The sequence below is a fragment of the Grus americana genome, chromosome 7, assembly GCF_028858705.1.
Source record: "Grus americana isolate bGruAme1 chromosome 7, bGruAme1.mat, whole genome shotgun sequence".
Lineage (NCBI taxonomy): Eukaryota > Metazoa > Chordata > Aves > Gruiformes > Gruidae > Grus > Grus americana.
Window position 1 is genome coordinate 330,842 of NC_072858.1, and position 24,819 is coordinate 355,660.

At 41.8% G+C, this 24,819-nt stretch overlaps 1 protein-coding gene across 4 annotated transcripts in view; it reads right to left on the reverse strand.

Annotated features, from left to right (window-relative positions):
• The window catches only part of INPP5A (inositol polyphosphate-5-phosphatase A), a 254,961-nt gene that overhangs the window by 86,557 nt on the left and 143,585 nt on the right, over nucleotides 1-24,819 (reverse strand). For all 4 annotated transcript variants that reach the window (XM_054831733.1, XM_054831734.1, XM_054831731.1 and 1 more), the window contains exons 7-8: nucleotides 15,120-15,172; nucleotides 7,297-7,416 (exon numbers count right to left, since the gene is read on the reverse strand). In XM_054831733.1, the coding sequence (XP_054687708.1) occupies nucleotides 7,297-7,416; nucleotides 15,120-15,172 (173 nt within the window). The remainder of the gene's footprint in view (nucleotides 1-7,296; nucleotides 7,417-15,119; nucleotides 15,173-24,819) is intronic.

Genomic DNA, 24,819 nt, shown 5'->3' on the forward strand with positions numbered 1-24,819 from the left:
TGGCCGCGTGGGCAAGGGGCCAGCGGAACGTGACAGGACACTGGCCACATTGCCCCATGGTCAGCTGCTGGCGACAGAAACCCACCGGCTTCCATCGGCGTGCCTGGGGAAACAGCTGGGCTGAGAGGGACCGCAGATTAAAAACAACTGCATCTAGAAAAAGGTAATGCAAACTACTAGAAACACAGAAAGACTTCACTTGCAAAGGATTAAAAAAGTGCTTGACGTTGAGAAAAGCTAACTAGCCACAAATTTTACATACTTAATTGTTAGTTTGGGCATTTATCCCTTTGAAAATCCCACTGCAGTGGACTACTGAGCTAAGCGAGGAAACAAACCAGGGGTGACTTGACAGAAACATTTGAAGTGCTAAAGAGAATGGAAAACCCCTCTCTTTCCAAAGAGCACACCGATTAAAAAAATCAGAGCTGTCAGCGTTAGGTTTGAACAAAGAGATAGTGGATATAGAGATAGCAGGACCATTTTCCTTGTCAGAGTGAGAAACTGAATCGTATTAGCTGCATCTTAAACTGTACACTGACAGAAGAAAGAGAAAGACGCTTTCGTAAAAGGTGAAGCAGTTACAGCTATTCACCTGTCAGTCCAGGAAGAACGTCTGCCAAGTCCGTCCACAACTACTTCGGCACTTGTACAGACAGACAAGCGGCTAAAAATGCTGTAACTTGCATCTGGTTGTTCACCTGTTAGGGAGAATCTGTTTCTTTCCAGGACACAGAATACAAGACTCAAAGACAACCACCTTCTCACAGAGAGATCCTGCCTTCCTAGGGGAATAAAAATGTTGAAGGATGGTTATTCACTTAGTGCCCACAGACTCAAACGGAAGCAGAACGGAGCTCTTTCAACCATTTCTCTGTTTTATAACTATCAGCTCATAGCATCATCTTACAGCGAGCATTGTAAATAAAATCACAATAGCAATTTGTTTTCATTTCTCTGCAAATGAATAAAAATTGGATCAACAGCCCATATAGATTCTTCCTAATTGAATCATAGCTATCCTGGAAGATTATATGGCTATATGATAGAACATTTCAAAAGACACAAACCACAATGAATGCTGATGTGAGTGTCACCTTTAGCTAGACACTAATGACTGCTCTTTATCTAGCTCCAGACTCTCTAAGGAACAAATTACAGTAAAAAGAGAAATATAACTCAATGAGAATTGGAAGCACTCTACACACTCTCATATAAAGCCATTTTCAGAGCAAAATCAAGCAGGCAACAAGTTATCTGCAGCCATTTCTTTTTGAAGAGGCATTCTCTCTTTTCTTCAATTGTCTGTGTTTAATTACACAAATTCTCCTGGGAGTGGTATTATTTTACAACAGATCCAATCTAGCCGTAGTTACATCAGTTATATTCTACTGGAAAGACACGGCAGCCAGCTGAGGCAGCTCCAGGAGAACCTATTACTGGAAAACAGGTAAAAAGGAGTAAAGCCCTTGTGAAAGAGGAGGCGGAGGCTCGGGGTGCCACCAGCTCACAAGCAGACTCGCCGTCCCTTGCTGAGATCCACACCACAGGACAGCCAGCTTGCTTTTGTGGGAACAACCGCCGAAGTGCCCTCCGGGAACCCTCAGAGCCGTTATGTGCAGCATTTCTTCTGAAAGAGCCACAATTCTACTCGCGTTAGGCAAAGTGAAGAGTGGCTTAGTGCATCCACACTGTTCTTTCTTAAGTGACACCTTTCTGTGTGACACCTGCAAGTTCTTAAAGTTCTGGATTTTGGGTTGCTGATTCTCCAACCACATCTTTGCTTCCAAACCTGCTATCGTTTATACAGATTCCTTTTTGTCGTGAGAGAAACTCCAGATCTTCAATTTACAATTTGAATAATAACCGCTGCAAATTTATTAATAACCTGTTCAGTTATTAATTGATGCCAAAACCAACCAACCAGTGAGCCTCAAATGTTGAAAATAACAGAATAAGGGCAAAATTACTGACTAGGACTATCAGAAATCATCATTCACTTATTATGGAAATGCATTTATTCTGTTCTTAAAATGATAATCATGTATATTTTCCATTACAATGCATACCAGTACAAAATCATTTTTCTGCTAAAAACATAACCTAAATAAAATTCAAAATGTGTTTGTGTAAACAGGAAGGACGTACGAGTTAAATTTTTGACAACTGCATCAAACAGGCAAAAGCTCGAGCCAGCAGAAAAATGAGAAGCCAGGAAAAAGTGTCTTTGACTGTATTTGACAGGTTGAAAGTAACAAGACAATTTTGCTGGATTTACTCTTTAAAGAGCATATTATACAAACATGCTAATTTTGAGAGCACTTAACCTTAGTTTAAAGGGGGGGGATGACTGAATATTAATGAGATGAGCCGCAGGGTGTTTAATGAAAAGCTGTCTTTTTGAATGTGATCTAGGGTTTTAAACCTTTGTTAGAAGACATTTGGATGGAAGGTTTATTTGCCCTGGGAGTGCATTCTATCTGAATACACAGAAATTTCACTAAACGTTTGAAGGCACATGATTACATAGAGTTTTCACTTGATGTTAAAATCACTGTTGCAAAAAATAAATAAAATAAAAAACCCCCCACCTCCCCCCCAAAGCGAGCTACTCCTAGGATCTTCTTAAATGACCCAGATCTTTAGAGCGAAGTTTTCCTTTGCCTAGAAACTAAGTGGCTTTTCTTTTGCTCATTCAGCTGCTAGTTCTGGGAAAAGCCCAAAGAGAAACATTTAGATTGGAGGGGTCTTTGAGAAGATGTGACAGTTGACTGATGAGCATCCATAAAATGACAAAGAATAGTTGTGTGGAGCCGGTGCATCACATCGCCTCTCCCTGGGAAACTAATTGCTCTGAATTGTTAATAGTAACATTATTTTTCTGGCAATCATTTCTTTTGAATACCCAAAATGAGCATGAAACAGCTCCTTTGACCGGACATAAAAGTTAAATGTCCCAATGTTGATCAAATTAACTTCAGCTATGTGACAATGGACTATATTTGTGAGAAAATAATGAAGGGCACAAAGGGGAGCTTTATGCCAAGATTTCACAGTTGTAATGTAAAAATGTTTCTGTTGAACTAGGCCAGGGAACATTTCAATAGGAAAACAGAAGAGCACTGTCACTTTCTTTAAAAAAAAACACATTCATTTTATGGATCTGAATGCTCTAGATAATTTCAGGAAGTTTAAAAGGCTGGCACACCAAGAACCGCAGTATCAGGCTAACATCTCACGTCCCTGTCCCTCGCAAACTCTCTTCTAATACTTTTAAAGGACCCCATCCTACAGCTTCTACTCTTTCCCTAGCCAGGCTATTACATTTAGTAGTCACTTTTCTCCCAGCAAGTGTCTAAAGGACATGACTAATATGCCAATATGATTAATTAATATGACATATGCACAAACATTAATTACAGCAGATGTATGAAAGACTGAATTAAAATGTAAACGACACTTCCTTTCTTACTCTCATGTATAGCTTAAACCCTCCAACTTTAGAAAACACAACAATGCAAGTATTATGCAAATAGGGCTAGTTGTACATGGGAATTATCCAAAATGGGCCTGGAAGATTTTTTTTAGCCCCCAAAACTATAAAGCAGGTGTTCTTATTCTCATTTATAAAGCAAATTCAGTTTTAACTGTATCTGTGTCTATGTGGAAGAACATAATTGACTTCTGGGAATTCCGTTTGGGTTTACATTAGCGTTGACAAAGACTCATTACACACTGCCAATTTTCTACATGCACACTGTATATGTATTTGTAAATATACAAGCAAATATTTGCTTAACACTAGTGTAATTCCAACTCTCCTAGTCTTTAAGGAGTCTATCTAACACCACATTTTCTTCACATTTGCTAAATGGCAAATGCTAAAAACCATCTGGCTCAGCACATACCAGCTAGCTGTCTTTAAAGCATTCCTCTTGCTATAGAATTCATTTTTAACATTATTAAAGCCAAATCGCTTCAGAACACCACTGTAAGATTAAACCTTTCTACTCCCAAAACATGTTGTTATGATTATTAATAGATTCCCTCAGGAGAAAACTTTTAGCGGCAACTTGAAATCACTCGCTTGACACTTTTTCCTTTGTTTTTTCCCCTCAACCCCTCCCCTTTTCAGTAATTTAGAGATGCTGCGCAGCTTCGTGCCTATGTGTTAAAACCTCGCAGTTAAAACAATTTTGGGGAAACTACCTTCCCTGACAATTTTAACAGTTAAACTAATTCACTTGAGCTTTATTTGCAAACTCTTTTCTTCTTTGTATTTCAAACTCCTGTGATAGCTTTTACCGTACATGAAAAGGCTGTACTTAATTCATGTTTATGAAGATGCAGGGTGAACAGAACTGCGCTTTCACTTACTCCCACAGTGACCTAAATCAACTGTGAGAAGGTGTTTCTGTTTCATTCAGTGAAGGTTTAGCTCATTAAACTGTTTTCCTTCTCAGTATTGTTCACTGGGTTTGAACTGCATTGCTGTTAAATGCTCTTTAGCAGTTTAAAGGCTTTAAAGGAAAAGACTTATCAGTCTCTGTTTTTAACAGCACTAAATCTGCATTATTAGTTCATGCAGATAAGGGGATTTGAAAGCTCAGCTTGAAACCTCTCTCCTCTGTATTTATCTGACACTGCATAGTTCCAGTAGCTCAGCTGGAAATGTAGATCTATGAAGCTTTAAAGAGAGATTAAAGCCAAGAAAAGAAGTACTTTCCCCCCTATAGCCGCTCTCACTTTCCCTTTTCCTACTGTCTGAAGGAGCGATGGCAGACAATGGTCAAAGATGGTTCCCAAAACCCTCTGAATGGGGACACTGTTGGTGGTAGCATTCATTCAAAGTTAGCTTCAGTGTATTGTCCTCCCCAATCAGCAGATCAGAATAGAGTTTGCTGGTGGCTGCCAAAAGGTTAGCACTGCCGATGAAAGGGGTTTCCCATTATTCACTGCTCTTACAGAACTCCCCCTTTGTGCGAGTCAGCCCATCATTTCACTGTGGAGGTCCGGATCTGCGGCTGGCTGCTCTCTCAAAATGAACAATTCATCTGAATGCAAGCTCACAGTGGTAGTGTGCAACCTAAAATCGAAGGTTTTCTTTTCTAAGGACAGGGGAGTTGGGGCAGTTTTTGGCAGTGTCACAATTTAATGATATACCATCATGACATCTCTGACCCGCGGCTGACACTAATACTACAGTCTTATTACCTTACCCTTGCCAGGGCATCGTGGGAGGTCCAAAGCCAAAATTAGCTAATGAAGCACACTGTATGCTGTAAACAAGTGTGCAATAAATAATGCAAAAGGTTTACACAGATTTGCTAAAGTTCCCTCATGGAAAGCAGAAGAAAAGGAGAGGGGACCAACGGAGCCAAGAAAAAATGAAATAAAAATAGGCCTTTCCCACACTGCTCTGTGTAACAGAACTCAAAAATCTGCCTCAAACTGCACTCAGAGTAGATCCTGATCTTACTGGGTCTCTGTCCCCTAAAGAAGGGATCTTTAATAAACCACTGCATGCTACCTATCTGCAAACCTTCCAAGTGCCTCCAGTGTTTTCTGAAGATTTGAGCAGGTTTTACAAGTGATACAAGAAAAGAAATACTGGATTTTTCCTCTTCATCCTTGCATCACCCCCAAAAGTGAAAATAAATGCCTGTTTTGGAGAAATTCCTACTTAGCCCTCTGCTGGGGTGCACAGGAAAAGCACTTTATACATAGTGGGAAAAGCAGTCTCTCTGGCTAAAATACCTGCCTGTCTTTAAACAAACTTACAGAAAGTAATAAAACTTTGGATAGAATGTGATTAAAGAGGCATTTATACTCCATTTGACATTTCAGATCCTTTTTCAGTGAAAATCTACATAGGGAAAAATGATAACACTGCATACGCAAAGATATTTTTCAACGCATTACTTAATTTGGTTCAGGAGTGTCTTTAACTTATAGGTTGCTGCCAGAGAGAGTTACGAGAGTCAGCGGTTACTCGTCTGTGAATTCCTCACTGCATTTGCCAGCCACAGGGCAGGCTGCAAGCAACTGCCAGAAGGAAGAGACACGTGGAGCCCGTCCTTCCCCTCAGCCCCCTGACCATGGTCTGCCGTGTCGAGCAACTCCCCACGAGCCCCAGGCGCTTGCTCTCCTCCCCTCAGCTCTGCTTTTATTTTTTCCAGCCTAAGCAGTTCGTTTTAAGCACCATCTCATGCCATAGATCGCAGTGTAAGCCACTGCTGCTTTGAAGAGACACTTTAAAGTTCTATTTCTCAGGCAAACATGAAGTCAGCAGTACCTCGTAAGAGAAATACCTACTTACTTTGCCAATACGTGTACACCCATGCAGAAATATTTTTTTTCTTACTCAAGAAAAAGCTGTCTTTTTTTTCTGACTTTGTAACTGCTAATTAGGGCAGCTGCAAATTTTTGGGTGTTTTTGGGACTACCCTCTGTATTGTACCACCTATCAGATGAATCAACCCTGTAACAGCATTATAAACCATGATGTTATTAATAACAGTGATGACTGCACACAAATGCTGTGTTGCTGCTTGAAAAAGATTGGCTGCCTACTGCACTTGGCTAGTATTGAGATTAAAACATGGCAGGGTTTAATGTTGCTGGGGTTGGAGCTCATGACTTACGAGGAGAGGTGGAAAGAGCTGGAGTTGTTCAGTTTACAGAAAAGATGGCTACGGGAGGATTTTGTTGCTGGCTGTATCTATTTGGTAGTTCCAGAAAAGACAGAGCCAGACTCTTCTCAGCAATGCCCACTAAAAGATGAGGGGCGATGGACTGCTGTGAGGGAAATTCTGGCGGGATATTAGGGAGAAAAAGTTTCATGACACAGGTAGTCAAACACAGCGATGGGTGGCCCAGAGAAGCTGAAAATCACCATGCATGGAGCTTTTCAAAGCTCAGCTGGGTAAGCCTCGAACGACGTGATCTGATGCTGAAGTCAGCCCTGCTCTGAGGAGGAGGATGAACAAGAGACTCCCAGAGGTCCCTTCCAACCGGAATTATTATTCTGTAACTGAAAACATACTTGAATGGCAGCTTTATTAGACTCCACACAGACTAAAAAGCAGCTGATCTAACACACACATTTACAAAATAAACCTGCTTTCTACTCTGCAAGTTCTGGTGACTTCAGAGAGATTCTCCAATCTCATTAATTTAGCTTAAAAGAGTAAGTCTCATAAACCGATCTGTAATTGGCATCGTCTTTGAAACGTCTTTTATACGCTACTTATGAACAGAGAAGATTGAGAGAGGCTAGTAAAGGCTAATACATACCTATCAAGTACATAGCCAAGAGCCTTATGCCGTATTCCTGAGTAAACCGATGGGCTTGTTTCCCAAGCAATTAAATTGGAAGCATCATGGAAAAGATGAATGTTTACCAAGTCAAAGGCACTATGACAAAAAAGGAAAAAAATAAAATGATTCAGGATAAAAGAAAAAAACATTTGTTGCATCAGCAAAGCATTCAACATAGTAACACTTAATGTATTCTCTTACGTTACCTTAATATTTACTCACACAGACTGTGCAAATTAGACTATGACCATCAGAAAATTGTCAAATACTATCATCAAACTTTTGACAATTCATCCACAGGTAAGACTGCATCTAGGCTTTTGCTTAAAATATGCATAATATGAAAATGAAAAGCTCTTTGTCAGTTACAATTCATAGAAATCAAGTAGTACTGTCTCACTAAAATATTTTTAAAACAAAATTGAACGTGTAAACAAACAACTTCAAGTTTATAAAGCTGTGGCCAAATACCTAGCAGAACTGTGACTTTGCAATAAACAAAATTAAAAGCTATTGACAGGAGAATTTTACTGCATTAAAGGCTAAATCACATCGCTGCAACTCCTTATCTGTCCCTGCATGGAGAATGCCAAGATAATAGCGGTCAATCAGCACACCACTTCCAGCTGGGAAGAGGACACAGGCTGTTTAACTCAGACTGTGCCTGCGGGATCACAGAATCATCGAATCACTTGGGTTGGAAAAGCCCTTTAAGATCCCCAAGTCCAACCGTCACCCCAGCACTGCCCAGCCCCCCACTCACCCCTGTCCCCAAGCACCACATCTACACGGCTGTTAAATCCCCCCAGGGATGGGGACTCCACCACTGCCCTGGGCAGCCTGTTCAGGGACTGACAGCCCTTTGGGGGAAGACATTTTCCCTCATCTCCAGTCTAAACCTCCCCTGGCACAACCTGAGGCCGTTTCCTCTCGTCCTATGGCTTGTTCCTTGGGAGAAGAGACCGACCCCCACCTGGCTACACCCTCCTGTCAGGGAGCTGTAGAGAGCCACCAGGTCTGTCCTCAGCCTCCTCTTCTCCAGGCTCAACACCCCCAGGTCCCTCAGCTGCTCCTCAGAAGACTTGGATGAGGAGCTAGCCTCAGAAAATCAGTAAAATCAGTAAAATTTCACAGCTTTGCTTCCTAACCTGAAAGACAAGAGTATTAACTCATCCTTAGCTACTTCGCAGCGAGGCAGGGTGTCAGACAGCGGTCCCTTCACCCGGCTGCGGGCTGGCTCAGCCAAAGCCCATCACATTGGCATCCCCTGCCAACTACTGGTAGTGCACTCTAGAAGGAAATAACCCCAAGGGGTAAATGCTGTCTTGGCTTTGGGAGCTCTGTCCTCCAGGAGGGACATGCAGGATCGAGGACTGCTGTTACAGTGCCCAGTGTCTGCCTTGTGGGATGGCCAAAGACTGACAGAAGAGATTTCTGAAAACAGTCATATTGCTTCTATGGAAAATCTATGGATTTTGGTTTGGTTGAGGACAAGAGAAATAGGGATATTTTGGAAGTTCCTTCTTAATCAATGAAACCAATTTCAAACCCCTGCAAAACAGAAATACCTTGTTTTGCACCCCTGCATGAAAGCTAAATTATAGAACCCCAGCCTGGTGTGGGTGGGCAGGGACCTCCCAGCCCACCCAGTGCCACCCCTGCCATGGGCAGGGACACCCTCCACCAGCCCAGGTTGCCCAAAGCCCCATCCAACCTGGCCTTGAACACTGCCAGGGAGCCAGGGGCAGCCACAGCTTCTCTGGGCACCCTGTGCCAGGGCCTCAGCACCCTCACAGGGAAGGATTTCTGCCTCACATCCCATCTCCATCTCCCCTCCTGCAGCTTCAGGCCATTCCCCTTGGCCTGTCACTCCCTGCCCTTGGCACCAGCCCCTCTCCAGCTTTCCTGGAGCCCCTGCAGGGACTGGAAGGGGCTCTAAGGTCTCCCCGCAGCCTTCTCTTCCCCAGGCTGAACCAGCCCAACTCTCTCCTCCTGTCTCCATAGCAGAGGTGCTCCAGCCCTTGCATCATCTCCGTGGCCTCCTCTGGACTCGCTCCAACAGCTCCATGACTTCCTCTGATCACCACATGTCCACCCTATTTTCCTGTCCATTTGTTGTGACAGCTATTTATAACGACATCATATTTAGTGTTAGTGCATAAGTTCTCTGACACAGGGACTGGAATTTCCTACGAGACTGCACAACACTTGGCTGACTTTGGCTGGTGATGGTATTTTTAACCATAATACCTGCATGCCACTACATTCTTGTACCTTAAATAACTTCAAATGATCCCACTTTTCACTGTGGCAGAAAACCTTCACATAGAAGGAATTTTTTGTAATAAACACGTCCAGACAGAGGAATTTCCTGTTGTCACCTACGTCAGTCACACACAAGGTGTCACCTCTGGAAGGCAAGGTGTCTCCCTGAATTCTGGTTTCCCACTGCTGACACGCAGGACACATCTGAATGGCAAAAAGAAAGCTATCCAGCTGTTATGCTCAAGCTGGCATTCTGCTTTATATTTGCTCTGCTTGTGGCTTTTTGTGTCCTGGAGACCTGGTCTGCATTTTTAAAAACTCTTATCTTCTCATTGCCTTGCTCTTAAGCTCTTTGGGTGATGGGACACAGTGAGTCACAATGAAACCAGAGAACTTGGAATACTCTTTTCACACAGATTTAGCAACACAACCACCCCACCCCCACCCCAAAAAACCCTCAAACAAACCAGTGGATGCAGGAATTCCTGCATACTGCACTGAGGGACTGAAGGAAAGCTCCAAAAGGGACACTTAAGGGCTAGACTGACAGCGTTATGTTTTGGAAAGGAGGTCCCTCCAGCACCTGCAGGAAGTGGTCTGCTCCCTTACCTCCTGCATGCGTAATACTGCCATGTGCTAAAAGAGCTGCTGCACTTCACTTTGAGGACACAATTTTGGTTAGTGTTTAAAAAAATACATTTTGGGTAGGTTCCACAAACACTAATAATAACTATTACACTAGCATTGGACTGACCAGGGTAAAAAATTTCCTAGGTATAACTGAACAGATTTCTTTAAACGTCTTTTAAAGAATGAGGAAACAGAAATTACATACCAGAATAGAGGTAAGTGTGTCCTGGAGGATTGTTATAAGAAATAAGGCTACTTAAAATGCTTTATTCTCATACTCAGAAAACATGCTGACAAAACTTGGTTGTAGCCAACTGAAAGTAGCCAGCACTTAATGAGAAAAGATGTCATGGGAAGAATGGAGGCAAAACTAAACTGCCATAGCGCTCATAAAAGTCCGGTCTCGCTGACATTTTTAGGCAGGATGGGGGTGGTCACAGTAGACCCGTTTCAAGCTCTCTGTCCCAGTACGCTTCAGTACTGTTCCTGTCCTTGGCAGCTCAGGCATACTCCATGGACAAAGGATCTGTCAGCTCCCCCGCACAGACACGTGGGTTCTTGGTTTTCCTGTCTGGGACCCCCTGAAACAACGCTGATGGCCACAGCAGCGCTGCTCAGCCAAGCGCTGCTCTTCCAGGCACTGCCTGTTCTGAGGCTGCACCCCCTTTTGCAGCTCACGTCTTCCACAGCAGCTGCAGACGTATACAGGTGACTTTGCGAAGGACTCCAAACCCACGCGTTCTCCACCTTAGGATTAGCTAAATGCGGAGATACTTCTAGACAAAGCAATGATCTCATTTCTCTGCTTCACTGACGAGCACCACTGGGGCCTAGCCCAGAGCCGTCTACGGATTTCAACCCGCCTCTTCCTAGAAAAATCCATGTCCTGTCAGCGTCTTCCCTCTCCCTTGGCCCTACTGCTAATGAAAGGTCCATTTAGCGAGTTTTCAGGCCCCTTTGTGAGGTGAACCACAGCTCCGCCCCATCATCTGGCTGTATTACCTCGACTGGGATTTCAGATGTAAAAAACCAGTTTTTCTCTTTATAGGAGCCAAGCATTTTGAACTTGAACAAAGGGCTAAACCATACTGACTTTGCATTACTAGTCCTGTGCACAGACATCTCCTGCTGAGAATTCAGCGGGGAGATAAAAACCAACAGAGAAGGCAAACATACCTCATGTTCAGAAAGGAGTTTGCAGCCTGCCAGCAAGAACGTGGGAACAGACTTTGGCAGAGAGGTACGAAGTAGAACCCCCAAGCTGTGCACAGGGAGACTCCCCAGATCGTGATGGACTCAGGGAACAGGTCTGGACACAGCGGGTCATGGCAGTCAAAACAGCGAACACATGATAAAGATACAGAGGTCACCAAGCGGCCCGCACGAAGGCCTCTTCCAAAGATACTGGTGGGTTTTTTAGGCTACAGGGAACAGCGTATCTTGCTGAATAAACTCACAGTGATGATAAAGCAGTCCTACTAACTTTGTATTAAGATACATAATTAGTACATAACTACAAAACATGATCTGGAGATGATGGCTTGAGGTGTCCGTTCCTGTCCATCTGAAGGATGAACGGAAAGAATCCCTGTAGGGCAGGGAGAGACCTCACATCATGAGCTCACCTCTTGCATGAAGGTCTCTATAATCCATTACCATCTGCCTAAAACTGCTTGTTCTTAAAACTTGCTAATGAAGGACCTTCCACCTACAGTTTCCCTGCCCTTAAATTAAAACTTTCCACCTATTACTTGTTCTCCTGCAAGTGAAACGGACTTACTTCTGCCCTTTCTGCAAGGGCCTTGGCAGCACTCAATTAAATAATTACCATACCTTCCCCCCTTCATGTCCTTCACATCATGTATCTATTAACACATCTCAGTAAGACAATAATGAACCATATTAAATTTCTTCTCCCTTTATCCTTTTTGGCAGTATGGGTAACGAGTCAGTTATTCCCAATATTGTATTTGTGCTTTTGAATTCTCCTCTCAAGTGCGATGCTTTGAACTCCTCTGACTTTAATCTTGCAATCCTACTTTCTCTAAAACATCAAAACAATCTTGATTGCTGATTCTGACCTCTGATATACTTGCAAATGTTCCCAGGGTGGTGCCATACCTACATTTTATACATGTATTCTCTACACCATCCTCCCTACCGAATATAAACTATATATGTAAACTGTATTTAAGACTGTAATGCATTCAGGACACTATCTTGCACCTATTAATACAATAATGCTAAGAACTACTGGAATAGAAATAAATACCCCCCCCGCCTTATATTCAAGATACTAAAAAAAAAAAATGCATGTAGTTCCATAGTTTTCTTTCATTTTTTCTTAAAATGAGTGCCCCAAGATTCCTTAATTCTTTGTTCACACTGAAGATAAGGTAATGAAGAATAATGGATGGGAAAATCTGGATTCACAGAGGAACTCAACTGGGGCAGATCACTGAATCATAGAGGATGAAAAAGAGGACAGTTCTCTGAAATCTTTTAAGGTCATTTTTTTTGGGTTTTGGAAGCCCTCTGGTTTTGGCATGAGGTACATTCTATAACGATGGTTTCCTGGGCAGGGAAAATTAATAGCTCCCTTCAAGGAGCATCACACAGATGTGCTAACAACAAGTCTCCTGGCTACATTTTTATTGAACTATTAAGAATGTAGAAATGTACAGATCAAAAGTCATGATTATGAAAATGGCCAGAACTTTGTTCATATGCATATGCACATAGACTTGGTTTAAACACTTACCATACCACGAACAGACACATTATGCACTTAGACCTAATTAGGTGTATTTTCTAATCCCCTGCCTTTTCCATAATATATCACTTCTCCAGAAATTGTTCATGGTAACTTCAAATTCTCATTAGAAATGTTTGAGATCTTATTAGATCGCGTGGATCATAATGACGGATTATTCCAGACACAGAACTACCACCATAGCTCATTTCATTACAGATCAGAAAAAGCTGTGAGCCTCCTCACTCTCTCTTCCCAATATACCCTTAGGAAACATAAGCATAGTGTATTATGTCATCAAAACATCTAGCTACAGACTGCTCCTTCCAAGAACTATCCTTTTTTAAGGTCAACCTGCAAGAAAACATTCCTTTAAATCTATCTCTGAAGAACACTTTTTTCCTTGGAAAGGCCTAAAAATAAATTCAAATTCTTTATTCTGCAAAGAGGAAATTCAAAAGGACAGGAGAGACAGAACCTGGAAAAGTCAGGATATAAGAGAAAAGGCCAGATTAGCAATCGATGCTAAATACCCACTTCTGCAGATCTCTGCTGCTGGGGAATCACATACCATGTCATACCGATCTGGAAAAATTAACCAGAGCCCACATTATGCCATAGCTGCCTGCCTGAGTTCTGGGTCAAAGGTCTGTGAAAGGAGAAAACCTGCGGCTTTTTCATTTTTCACAAACTGGTTGTCTAAGAAACATGCTTATGCAAACAAGCAAGACGACTGTTCAGCACTCAAAAGTCAGCCTGTGTGAACATTCATCACTTTAAAATCAAACTTAGAATTTTAAGACATGAAACAACCACAGGAGGAAGGGAAAAATCTTGAACTTTCACATACATTTAGGTGACTATAACATTAATAAGCAGTAAAGGCCAAAATCATGACTAAATGGTAAAAAAGTATGGTCAGATTTCCAGGTAGGGCTAGAGAAATCTGAACCATCTGCGGGTGTTCGAGCTCTTCTTGTGTTAAGACAAGGAAAATTTTCAAGCTCTCTCAGGTACAGTGTTTTGCACAATCAGCTGCTCCCCCCCACATAAGCTACTACCATTACTACTACTGTTACTAAAGATAGCATTTTCAAACACAGGTAGCAAATAGCTTCTGTTATGAGATACACCTCTTGTCAGCACTAGTTGGCACTGCTTCTTCCAAAGACAGCGATCTAGCGTGTAACACCATAATGATGTTCAACTTCTATTTTCGTATAGTTGTCTGCTCCCCTCAGCCCCCCAGCTTTAGGCTGTTGCATGATCCCAAGGGCAAAAAGAAGTTTGCTACTGCTGTAGATTTTCACAGCACATCTTATGAGGAACTCTCTCTGCTTCCACGACAGCCAGGTTACACTGAACTTCAGAAGTCTTGCTTGGTGGGATGTGTCCTCAGCTGCCCATGAGCGCACAGACGAGAGGTGTGCTGGCTGTGCCCTGCTGCCCCTCCATCAAACCCCACTACTGAGTGCTGGGCTGCCAGCTGCTTTGTTCTACTCTAGGGTGAAGATAAGCAACCTCACACAGAACAGGACCATGCCTTGGGTTTAAAATGGAAGTCCTGACCTGAATACGACAAATAAAAGGTTCTGTTCCAATAAAAGTAATATAGTAGGAACTGGTTTTAAAAAGCTGCATTCCTTAACGGTAGGGTCCCTCCACTGACTTCAGTGGAAACTGGACCGGGCTTAAAGAGAGTTCATAGATAACAATCTCCTTCCTCAGAAATCCCAGAGGTGAGGGCTGCACACACCCAGGCACAGGTATCTGACCCAGGTGAGATGCTGCAGAGCCTCGGCTGTATCAGGCGTGATGGGGAGCAGTACCGGGGGGATGCCTGTAGCTCCACACCGTGACTCCTGTCACAGACACCAAACTTTTTTGATCATGCTTGACTGAGAGGTTGCTTATGACCTGAATTATCCCATGCTAATTGCACATACATGTGAATATTAACATCACATTTTGTTATGCATCATTACAACTTACTTACGTGTTCAATAAATAATAAAGCAAACAAACTGGTTTGGAACCAATCTGTTCTATGAATAGACCAATCTATACGTATGAATAATGTCTTTGAAACAGTTGTTAACAAAAACATACATAATGTACACATCATCAGAAATAACTTAAAGATGCAACTTACCAATCAGTAATACACCATCTTGTTCGAATGAAACCTTTTCTGGACCACTTGCACTGAAAAATAAGCAAATAAGAATCAGTCACCTTAAGTAAATGATTACAGTGAAATGTACTTATAGGGAGAACAAAATAAAACAAAGTTCATCCCTACAATGTAACTAATAAGCACTACGCACCAACTGAGGCACCTTGAAAACATATATTGTCTCTCCTATAAATCCTGGAATTATTTATATTTTTTCGTCCTGCAGCAGTTTGTGTAAAAATTAATATAAGCCCTGGTAGTTGTTTACAGATGAAAGATAACCAATTAGGAAAGCTTTACAACTGCACTTATGCTTAGCCTAAACCAGCAAATTTTTACTGCCTACACACAAATGTCTTGGCTTCTTTGTAATTTTACCTGAACTGTAAAATGTCATCGGAGATTTACATCAAATTAAAATGAATGAGATCTGCTAGAAAGCTATTTCTCCTGCTGAGCCAACCCACCCAATATTTCTATAAAAGTTAAGGGGAATTTAAATAATGGTAAAATATTACATTTATCAAAACTGCAACGGCCGCGAGAAAGCCACAAATCAGCTCTTGCCAACATACGGCACTTATGATACAGCAAAAGGATTTTTTCAGCACCACTCCTAAGCCACTGCCATAAATTACAACCTCCCACAAAAAAGACATGATTCTGCATCCTATTTATTCACTGTTAACCATGAATGTGGGGCTAGGCTAATGTTCTCTGGTAATGAATATTGCACCAGACAGGCCTAAATAATGATGTCAATGATTTTGTAGCAAGAGACTGCAACTCCTTATTACGAATAAAGTGCCAGCCACCGCAGAGCATCCCCCCCGTTCAGGGGTATCGTTCTCCTAAGGCAGTGCCTTCAGAAGAGACTTGCTGGATTATTTATCCACCTCGCTGCGAACAGACAGTCCTCATGAAATTTTCAAGTCCCAAATACTGCCGAGATAGTGAAGTGCCTCGCAAAACCTAAATGGGCTGTTTTCCAGTCACCCTTCAGATAACAGTTACCCATCTCCCACCTCCCCTCTGCAGGCACAAACATGGTAACCGCAGTCAAGACCAACCAGACAGAACAGCACTCCTTTACTACTCGGGGTTCTTCTTGCGCTCAAAATATGCTCAGGAAGATTTTGAAGTGTTTATTTTACTGAATAAATAATAGCTTTTTTTTTTTGAAAGCTTGAATGTGAAGACTATTTATTGATAGGCAGTTGTTCTCTTCTATCCAAACCCAGGAAAATGTGCAAAGTTACTTGTAAATGACAGCTCATTTCATTGACTGTACTCAACTTCAGAGCTTGCGATTTTGTGGAAAAAGTGTTACCTACGTGCTACAAAACTAAGCAAAAAATTGTCTACAAAATTTATGCAGAGTTATGTACTCCAGATTTTGGGAAACTTGTTTTTAGTATTTCTTACTTCAGGTGGCAATTTCAGAATCACCTTTCTGCAGGCTTGTGGGACCTTCCGACAGACTGCCAGAGCCAAATTTTACTGCGAGAGCCGCAGGGGAAGTTGCAGCTTGGCTGCTTACCTGAGAACCCAGCTGTGCTGGCCCTGCCAAAGAAGGGTTGAAGGCTTTCCTGCACAAATTTTATCAGCTTTGCATTGCTACAGCAGTGGGCAGCACAAGGAAGCGAAGCAGTCCTCTTGAGACCGTGGAGGCCAAGAACAGTGAGTAATAACCAAGTCCTTTATGCAGGAATCAGAAAATCAGAATTCGTATTTTGATACTATGGACAGAGTGAACAGCTTTCTTCTATTCTTGACTTATGTCTCTACTTACAGCTGGCTTTCAGTAGCTCACAAGCCTTATATTAAGAGGGAATAAAATAAATTAACAAAACAAATGTTTAGCCAAATGTAAAGATTCCCTATAGACAAAAGGAGAAAAACTTCCTAAATCCAGAAGGATTATACAGAATAAACGGACTTCTCTTCTGAGCATACACAAGTTTGCAACACCCCCGCAGATCTGTCGGGTGACTCTGGGCAGCTGACTGCATCGACTCTAACTACTGACGGGGGGGGGGGGGGGGGATAAGTGGTTTTGAGATATTTAGTAACTAACATCAGTTGTTTGTTGATGTTATAGGAGCTTAAATCTTTTCAGTATTTGGGCTTTTGAAAGCAAACAAATTTTCCTAGGTCTAATAAGGTCATATTCAAGGAGGAAATCCTAACAGTTCACTACTCTGAAATCCAGCTGACAGATACATTCAGAGGGGAACTAATTTCTCTGAATCCTTATTACTTTTGTCTTAGGAGAGCCCAACTTTTGACTTTTCTTAAACTGCAGCTTACTGAGAAAAACCCTGTGGTGACTGTGAATAAATATCTACTGTTGTAAATATTTTTTTTCAACACTGAAAAACAGCCTCTTCTGTAGATCCAGCAGTCACCCTGGTCGATCAGGGGATGGCTGGCTGGCTGGAGGGCTAGCACACCAAACCTTCCTAACAGTCCAGCTTTCACGGCTGAACTCAAGTCCCATAATCCAATAAGGTCTCTTCTGTTCACAGTTTCTGTGATGACCACGACAGCTCAGTTACAAGTTGAGGTTTGGCAAAATGTCAACATTTATTCAAAAGCAGAATGATGAAAAAAGTTAAATGCTAAAAGCATTCAAAACTGGCTTAAATCTAATCTCAATCAAAAAAAGGGTAGCTCTGTCATTTCATTCTTAAAAATAACTATATTGAACTTTTAATTACTGACGAGCAATACATAGAACTTAAAATCAAATAGCCCAAGCCTATGATGTGGCCCAAGATAATGTCTTCAATCAAGCTGTCATTTTTCATTTGCTATTTTCCTCTCTGGCAACATAACAGTTACTTCAAAACTGTTGGCCGCCTTTGCCGCCAAAGTACAATGCTGGCTCGTGCTCAAATTGCTGTCCAACAAAATCCAGGTCCTTTTCTGTTTTCTGGATAGTCACCTCCAGCCTGTACTGCAACTGAGGTTGCGCCATCCCAGGGACAAGGCTTGGCATTAACCTTTGCTGAAATCCAAGAGGTTCCCGTCAGACCATTTCTTCAGCCTGTTGAAGTCCCTCTGAACAGCAGCCCTGCCCTCCAGCATATTGACTGCTCCCCCAACTTGACATCATCTGCAAAGTTAAGCGTTCGCTCCATCCTGTTGTCCAAGCTGTTAACAAAGGTGTCAAATAGTACAGATCCCAGCATCGACCCCTGAGGAACACCACCAGCAACCAGCTGGGCTTTGTTCACCACCCGGTGAGCCTGGTGGTCGGCCAACTTTCCAGCCATCTCATACTCCACCTACCCAGTAAAGGTCACCAACTGGGCTTCAGGGATACTGTGAGAGACTGCAGCAGACTCTTGCCTTGCTAGAGTCAATGCATGTAACACCCACAGCACTCCCCTTGTCTGTGCAGCTGCTCACCCAGGAAGATTTGCTCCATCATCTTCCCACGACTGAGGAGAGGCCATCTGGGACACGTCTTGAAAATGGCCGTGACGTTTGTGTTTCCCAGCCCTCGGGAACCTCTCCCGTTTCAGACAGCAGCGAGAAGCCTCGCACTGACATCAGCCCGATCCCTCTCTCCCTGGGACGTGCCCTGCCTGCTGCCACGGGCTCATGCACGTACAGCTAGCCTGAGGTTTTGTGCAACCAAAGCGTCTGAGACCAAGAGTCCTGTTGTGAAGCATCACCCACTTCGCCAGCAGGCCATCCCACAGGCCTTTACTCTGTCACTGATGACCTCACCGACACAAGCAATACCGATATAAAGTATGCCCAACCCTTGGCACCGCTGCCGCCTTCTGTTTCATGCAAGCCTACACTGATACAGCCACTTAAAAGGTATTTGCAACACAATTTATACTTTGTGACATGGTAAAATACAGAATTTGTTGTAGTAGCTTGACATTTCCTCACACATACATTGCAAATACTGGTTTTAAGGGCAGTAGTATGTATTAGAGGCTATTTTGCCAAAAATTTACTTTAATAAGTGTAGCTGAAATTCTGACACCCCTTAAAAAAAAAATTAAAAAAATCACCATTTGAAAACTTGTAGTTACATCCGCCAGCCTTTTCTTTGTGAATAGAGTCTCTCAGGAGATCGTGCTGACCTTTTAAAACCCCCTAGAAACACCACCTACATAAATAACCTCTGCTACATCGGGTAAAAGGACCTCCAGACAACATTAACATGAAGAGAGAGGTTATAGAGGGCTAATGTCAAAAAGCACTGTGAGCAATAAGTAATGCACACAAACCATGATTGATAATGACTAGCACAGAGCCTTAATTCATCTTTTCTCCATCATTTTACTGAGAGGGACCATATCAAATTAAATAGTGACCCAGCAAGGGTTTATTCAACCATACAAAGCAGGGGCATGAAGGAAAGACATATTAAAGTGGCAATGACTGCAGTGTAATTGCAGCTTCTTAAAGGAACACCACGGTTCAGAGGAAGACGGGAAATCTTGTACGTGAAGCAGCTGAACGCTGGGCAGCACGAACAACTGAGGCAGCAAGCGATGCTCAGCAGTAACAGGCCCACATCACCACGGTGAGGAGAGCTCCTCCTCAGAGTCTCACGCAGGAACTCGTGCTTCACATACGTACTCACAACACGCTCAGTGTTTAACCAGCCAGGAAAAGGGGTGTGTATTACGACAACTTTCCACAAAAACCACGCAGAATGTAGTCCCTGCCCCAAAATGACTTCCTTTCTTTCCTTAGATCAGGTTACAGAACTAAGGAATTTACGCTCTTGTGGTTTTTTAGGAGTTTGTACACAAACTGTTCAAAGTACCTTTCTAATTTCCCCGTATTTCAGAATAATATGCATTATATGGAAAACTCAAGCCCAATTCAGCCTTTGAACACTATCAAGCATTGCAACAGCACTATCAGTCATACTTTTACTGCTAAAGATTTCTAGAAGTCATTACATAAATTTTAAAGTCTGCAAATGAAAATATCTATGGCACTCATCAAAAAAAAGTATAGTGAGAGCTTAAGAATATGAAGTCAATCTATCTAATGACAAAGTCTATTAGGTAGTGTAATAATTTAATTGACAATTTGCTTTTTCACATAATGCTTTCATTACCCCTTATTTACCAGAAAATACAGTATAAAGAGTTTGTAAGAATGTATCTGTTGGAAGACCACATCTAAGTATGTGTGCATGATGTAAGCAAATATAAGAAATAAGAAATATAAGAAATATGTGACAGAACCTGCACTTGCTCCACTTATTTTTACAGACAAAACTGCGGGACATGCAAATCATTATTGCTGTCAGCTTCTTCCTATACGCATCACCAGTGACATAGCCAAACAGTAGCAACACATCATTTCTTCACCAGAAGTTATTTTAGAAGACAGAAATGCCACGATGATGCAGCTTTTGAAAGAAAGACCAAGATAAGTCTTTATGTGCAAGAGAGTTGTAAGTTACCATGTCAAGGTGGCAGAAGGCCTGTGGAAGCAATAGGTACGAGCATGCGCGTGGAGGGACAGAGGTTTCAGGGATCCCTTTTTCATCCCTTGCTCCCTTCCACGACACCCTCGAAGGACCAAGTGGGTGAAGGGGGATGCAGGAGCAGGGATGTGAAGCCAGAGGGACCCGACCCTGCCAGCAGCTGGAGTGCAATGCTCCAGTCTAGGTCACTGCCAAAAATAGCTGAAAATAATGGTATGTGTTTGAAAGCACGACATGGACTACCGGCCTGTTCTCACACTTTATATCCGCTGTCAGAGATACAATATTTCTTTGATTTTTACAAGGTACCTTCTTTATTCCTCCTATATTTCACTAAACTCTTCAACAAACATTTAAGTCTATAAGAATTCCTTTCTCTGGAACAGCAGAATTTAGGGTTGATAGGAGTATAAACAATGGACCTAAATTTTAGATGTCTGACCCAAAATATGATAGTAACTCAGTAACGCAGAGTCATTACAAAACTTATTTTATAAAATAGTCATTAAAGGTAGATAATTAGAATAAGAAAATTTATACTATTAAGGTAACAGCAGCACAGTGATAACATGACACAGAACTGCCAGCAGCAAGGTTACACGGCTTGTCCCAGAACGACAACATCAGAACCCTGACCTCACACCGTATTTGCTGCTATGGTCAGGAGAAGCCTAACTCAGCAATCGACCACATTCTCTTCCAATTAAGATTTTCTTTAGGACTTATCTGTACAGCCGAATTATATCATTGTTGGAGCATATGACTTAAAACAGTTACAAAAGCAACAGTGGTGGATGGAAACATGATGGTTCGGGCCGTTTACCTGGCCCCAGTAAAAGCCAGCACAGGAGACTGGGGAGGTACTTCAGCTCATGCTGGAGAACGTCACCCAGCCCAGGCTGAACAAAGCAAGGACACCTACGCCTCTGTATCATCGAACCACACTTGTTTTATTGTGTGATTTGTATGTTGCCCCACTCCATGCTGTAAATTACCTTTAGATACTCATAACTTCAACACACTTAATTCCTTTAACTTTGGTAAATAATTAACTTAATAATAATTTGTCTATTTAAGAATGCAGAAGTTAGTAGGCTTTGGACCTAATACAGCCCAGCAGTTGAACCACTGTTTAGCATCTTAAATATAAAAATGTCATCCTTCACATTAGATGTACACTGCAGCTGAACAAATCACAGATGTGCTTTAATATTTCCAAATACAGTATTTGGAAAGAAGAAACTTTTGGAAACATAATTTAAAGAAGAACTATAGCTTGGGAAGGAGGAAAGAGAAAATTGTTTCTTATTGCAGGTTTCAAAGCAACAATCTTTATTTTGACTTTAACAGATACTCACTAGCTGATCCGCCATCTGTAAACCAGCATAAAACCAGGTAGAGATGATATAGATCATCTGCACGCTCTCAGAGAGGTATCTACATTTTAAAATAGGAAAAAAAATTCCTACTTCATGTCCCAGAAAGGGGATATCACATCTTTCACCTTACAGTATTAAGTCTCTTCTCAGATCCTCTGTTAATAGGATTCCTTTAGCCAGCAGATGGATTGTGAATACAGGCAGTTTCATCTACTAAAAGACAACATAAATCATCATTGAGAAAGGAGAGACCGCAGTAAGGTTATCACCATACAGCCTTCTCCATGAAAGGTTTGCATTAAAGCATTAGTGAAATTAATTCATCTTTCATAAGAGCTTTGAGCAGTATCTGTGATCTATGATAACAACCAATTTCTCACTATGGGAAAAAAAAAAATTACTCAGGCCTGATAGACTACACAAATCTGCTTTTTTTTAAATGGCCTAACATTATCTGGAGTGTTGCTCCCAGAGGCATCATTTGAGTCTTATGCCTAGCCAAGAGGACCCATAAATCAAGACAGAAAGTTTTGTTAGTTTTATATGCAGTGGGCTGTAATTATTTTGAATTGCATTATGCCTCAATCATTGTAATTACTTTTAGATCATCCTTAAGCAGCAGTAATAAAAAGAAATCAGTCTTAAACCATTTCTCACACAAAACATTGTAATGTGATATGAGAAGTCTGGCTAAAACACACGAGAGCACGTAAATGTAATGTTTGGACAGACAGGCTGCTCATGCATTCTGCTGTGTCAACTCAAATTTTCAAAATACACATTGTTGTGTGGTCTTTTAATTAGCATCGTTATTACCAACACTTGGCTAGGAAGAGAACAGGTGATAACAAGATGAATTTTAGCTTTAAAAATAGAAACATGTATATGAGAAGCAGAACTCTGTTGCTGTTGGTTTTTTGACGTTGCTGTGCTTATGTATGCTTGAGATACTCCTTGGTCTTCAGTCCAAAATGAAAAACAGCGTAGTGTAAAAATCATCACAATTATTTTCTAGCTTTTCAAGTCACATGAAAAATATGCTGGCTTGGTCTATGCTAGATTGCACACCAAATGAGCATAGAAAGTCACAGAACTGTAAATACCAATGCTGCTATTATCTGCATTATCGTAGTCCTGCAGAGCCTGTATCACCTTCCTCTCCTACTGTGTAAAGCTCTGAAACAAAACAGGTAAATCCCCTGGGCTGTTCTACGAGTCCTGGCGTATCACCCTTACAGGGAATTGTGCTGCGCGCAGGAACAGAACTAAACTTTCAAGGTCCTTCAGGGATTACTTTGTATCTTAACTGTGTTTGTGGAATTCCTCTTTTCCTATGTATTCCTCCTCCAAGTAAACAGTGTCCCTGACAACACCAGGACATGGTGCTTTCTCCTTAGAAATGTCATTTAAGGTGATGTAACGAATGGGAACAGTATGAAGGTCAGACCCTCAAAAGTTATTTAGCTGCTGCTTGGGTTCTGGACCTATAGTCTCGTACCTAAAGCAGTAGATATAGAAGCTATAGCTCCAAAAACAAGCGTGGGAACAACTGATCCCTGAGCGCCCACAAGAATCAGACACAATCCCTGGTCCACAAAACCGTGTGGGAAAGCCACTAGACTCAACCATTTCTCCAGGAGACTGTGAAGAATTGTTCATGTAAGAGGCGGTAATAAACGATGCTGAACAAGTTACAAATTTGCCAGTCTCATGATGAAACAACAGCAGTGAAATAACGATGGAAATAATTCTTCCTGGGTATCAATGAACAATCCATAATTTGGCCTATTGCTGTTAAGTGTGATAGCAGCGGTCACACGCTGCTGTTCAATGCTCTCGGTGTTACAATCAAATCATTCAACAGCACTGTTCGCTTCCTACTTACGCTGCCAATCACCCATACTGCTACAGTTTACTGCTGATGGAGGAGAAAAATAAATACGAGTAACAGCTTGAAGTTCCTTCAAAATGATCTAACAAAGAAGTATTTAAGATGTTTATTCACAGGAGGTAAAAGCTTCCCTTCCAGTACAGAGATATAGAATACTATCGTGATTTAACCCGGCCGGCAGGTAAAACAACCATGCAGCTGTTCGCTCACTCCTCACCCCTGCAGTGGGATGGCGGAGAGAATAGAAAAGAAAAAAAAAGTAAAACTCGTGGGTTGAGATAAAGATAGGACAGAAAAGGAAGATGATGATAATAACAACGACGACGACGACAATGATGATGATAGAAGAACACACAAAACAAGTGATGCACAGCACAATTTCCCAGCCAATGCTCAGCTGATTGGTGAGCTGCCATCCCACCTCCCAGCTAGCTTCCCCAGTTAAACACTGAGCATGATGTCATTACCAGCACAAATTAAAAACCAAATAATTTAGTATCAAAGTCAAGAAAAAGAATAACTTAGATCCCATCAACCTGTAATTACTTATGCAATGCTCTTCCAAGCCCACATGCACTATGTAAATATCTCTAAGTGTGTATATTTACAGATTTTCAATTAATTTTTAAAATTTATTTAATTCTTTCTAATATTAAAGCAGCAATGTGCCCGTCTGATCCACAAATACTATAGGAATTCAACACATTTATTCACTTGGCTTGTAGCAAACACTAACCATTAAACACCCGTGTTCTAGATGTTCTTAAGAAACTAAAAATGAGCAAATTAAAGTAAACATCAAAGAAGAGAATCGCAGGCAAAGACTGCTTGCATGTGCAATTGCACTTGCAGGTGCAGTGGAAGAAAACCCTTAGCTGCGCTTGTGTTTCTGGGTTTGACAAGACCTTCACCTTCCACTTCAGACACGCAGCA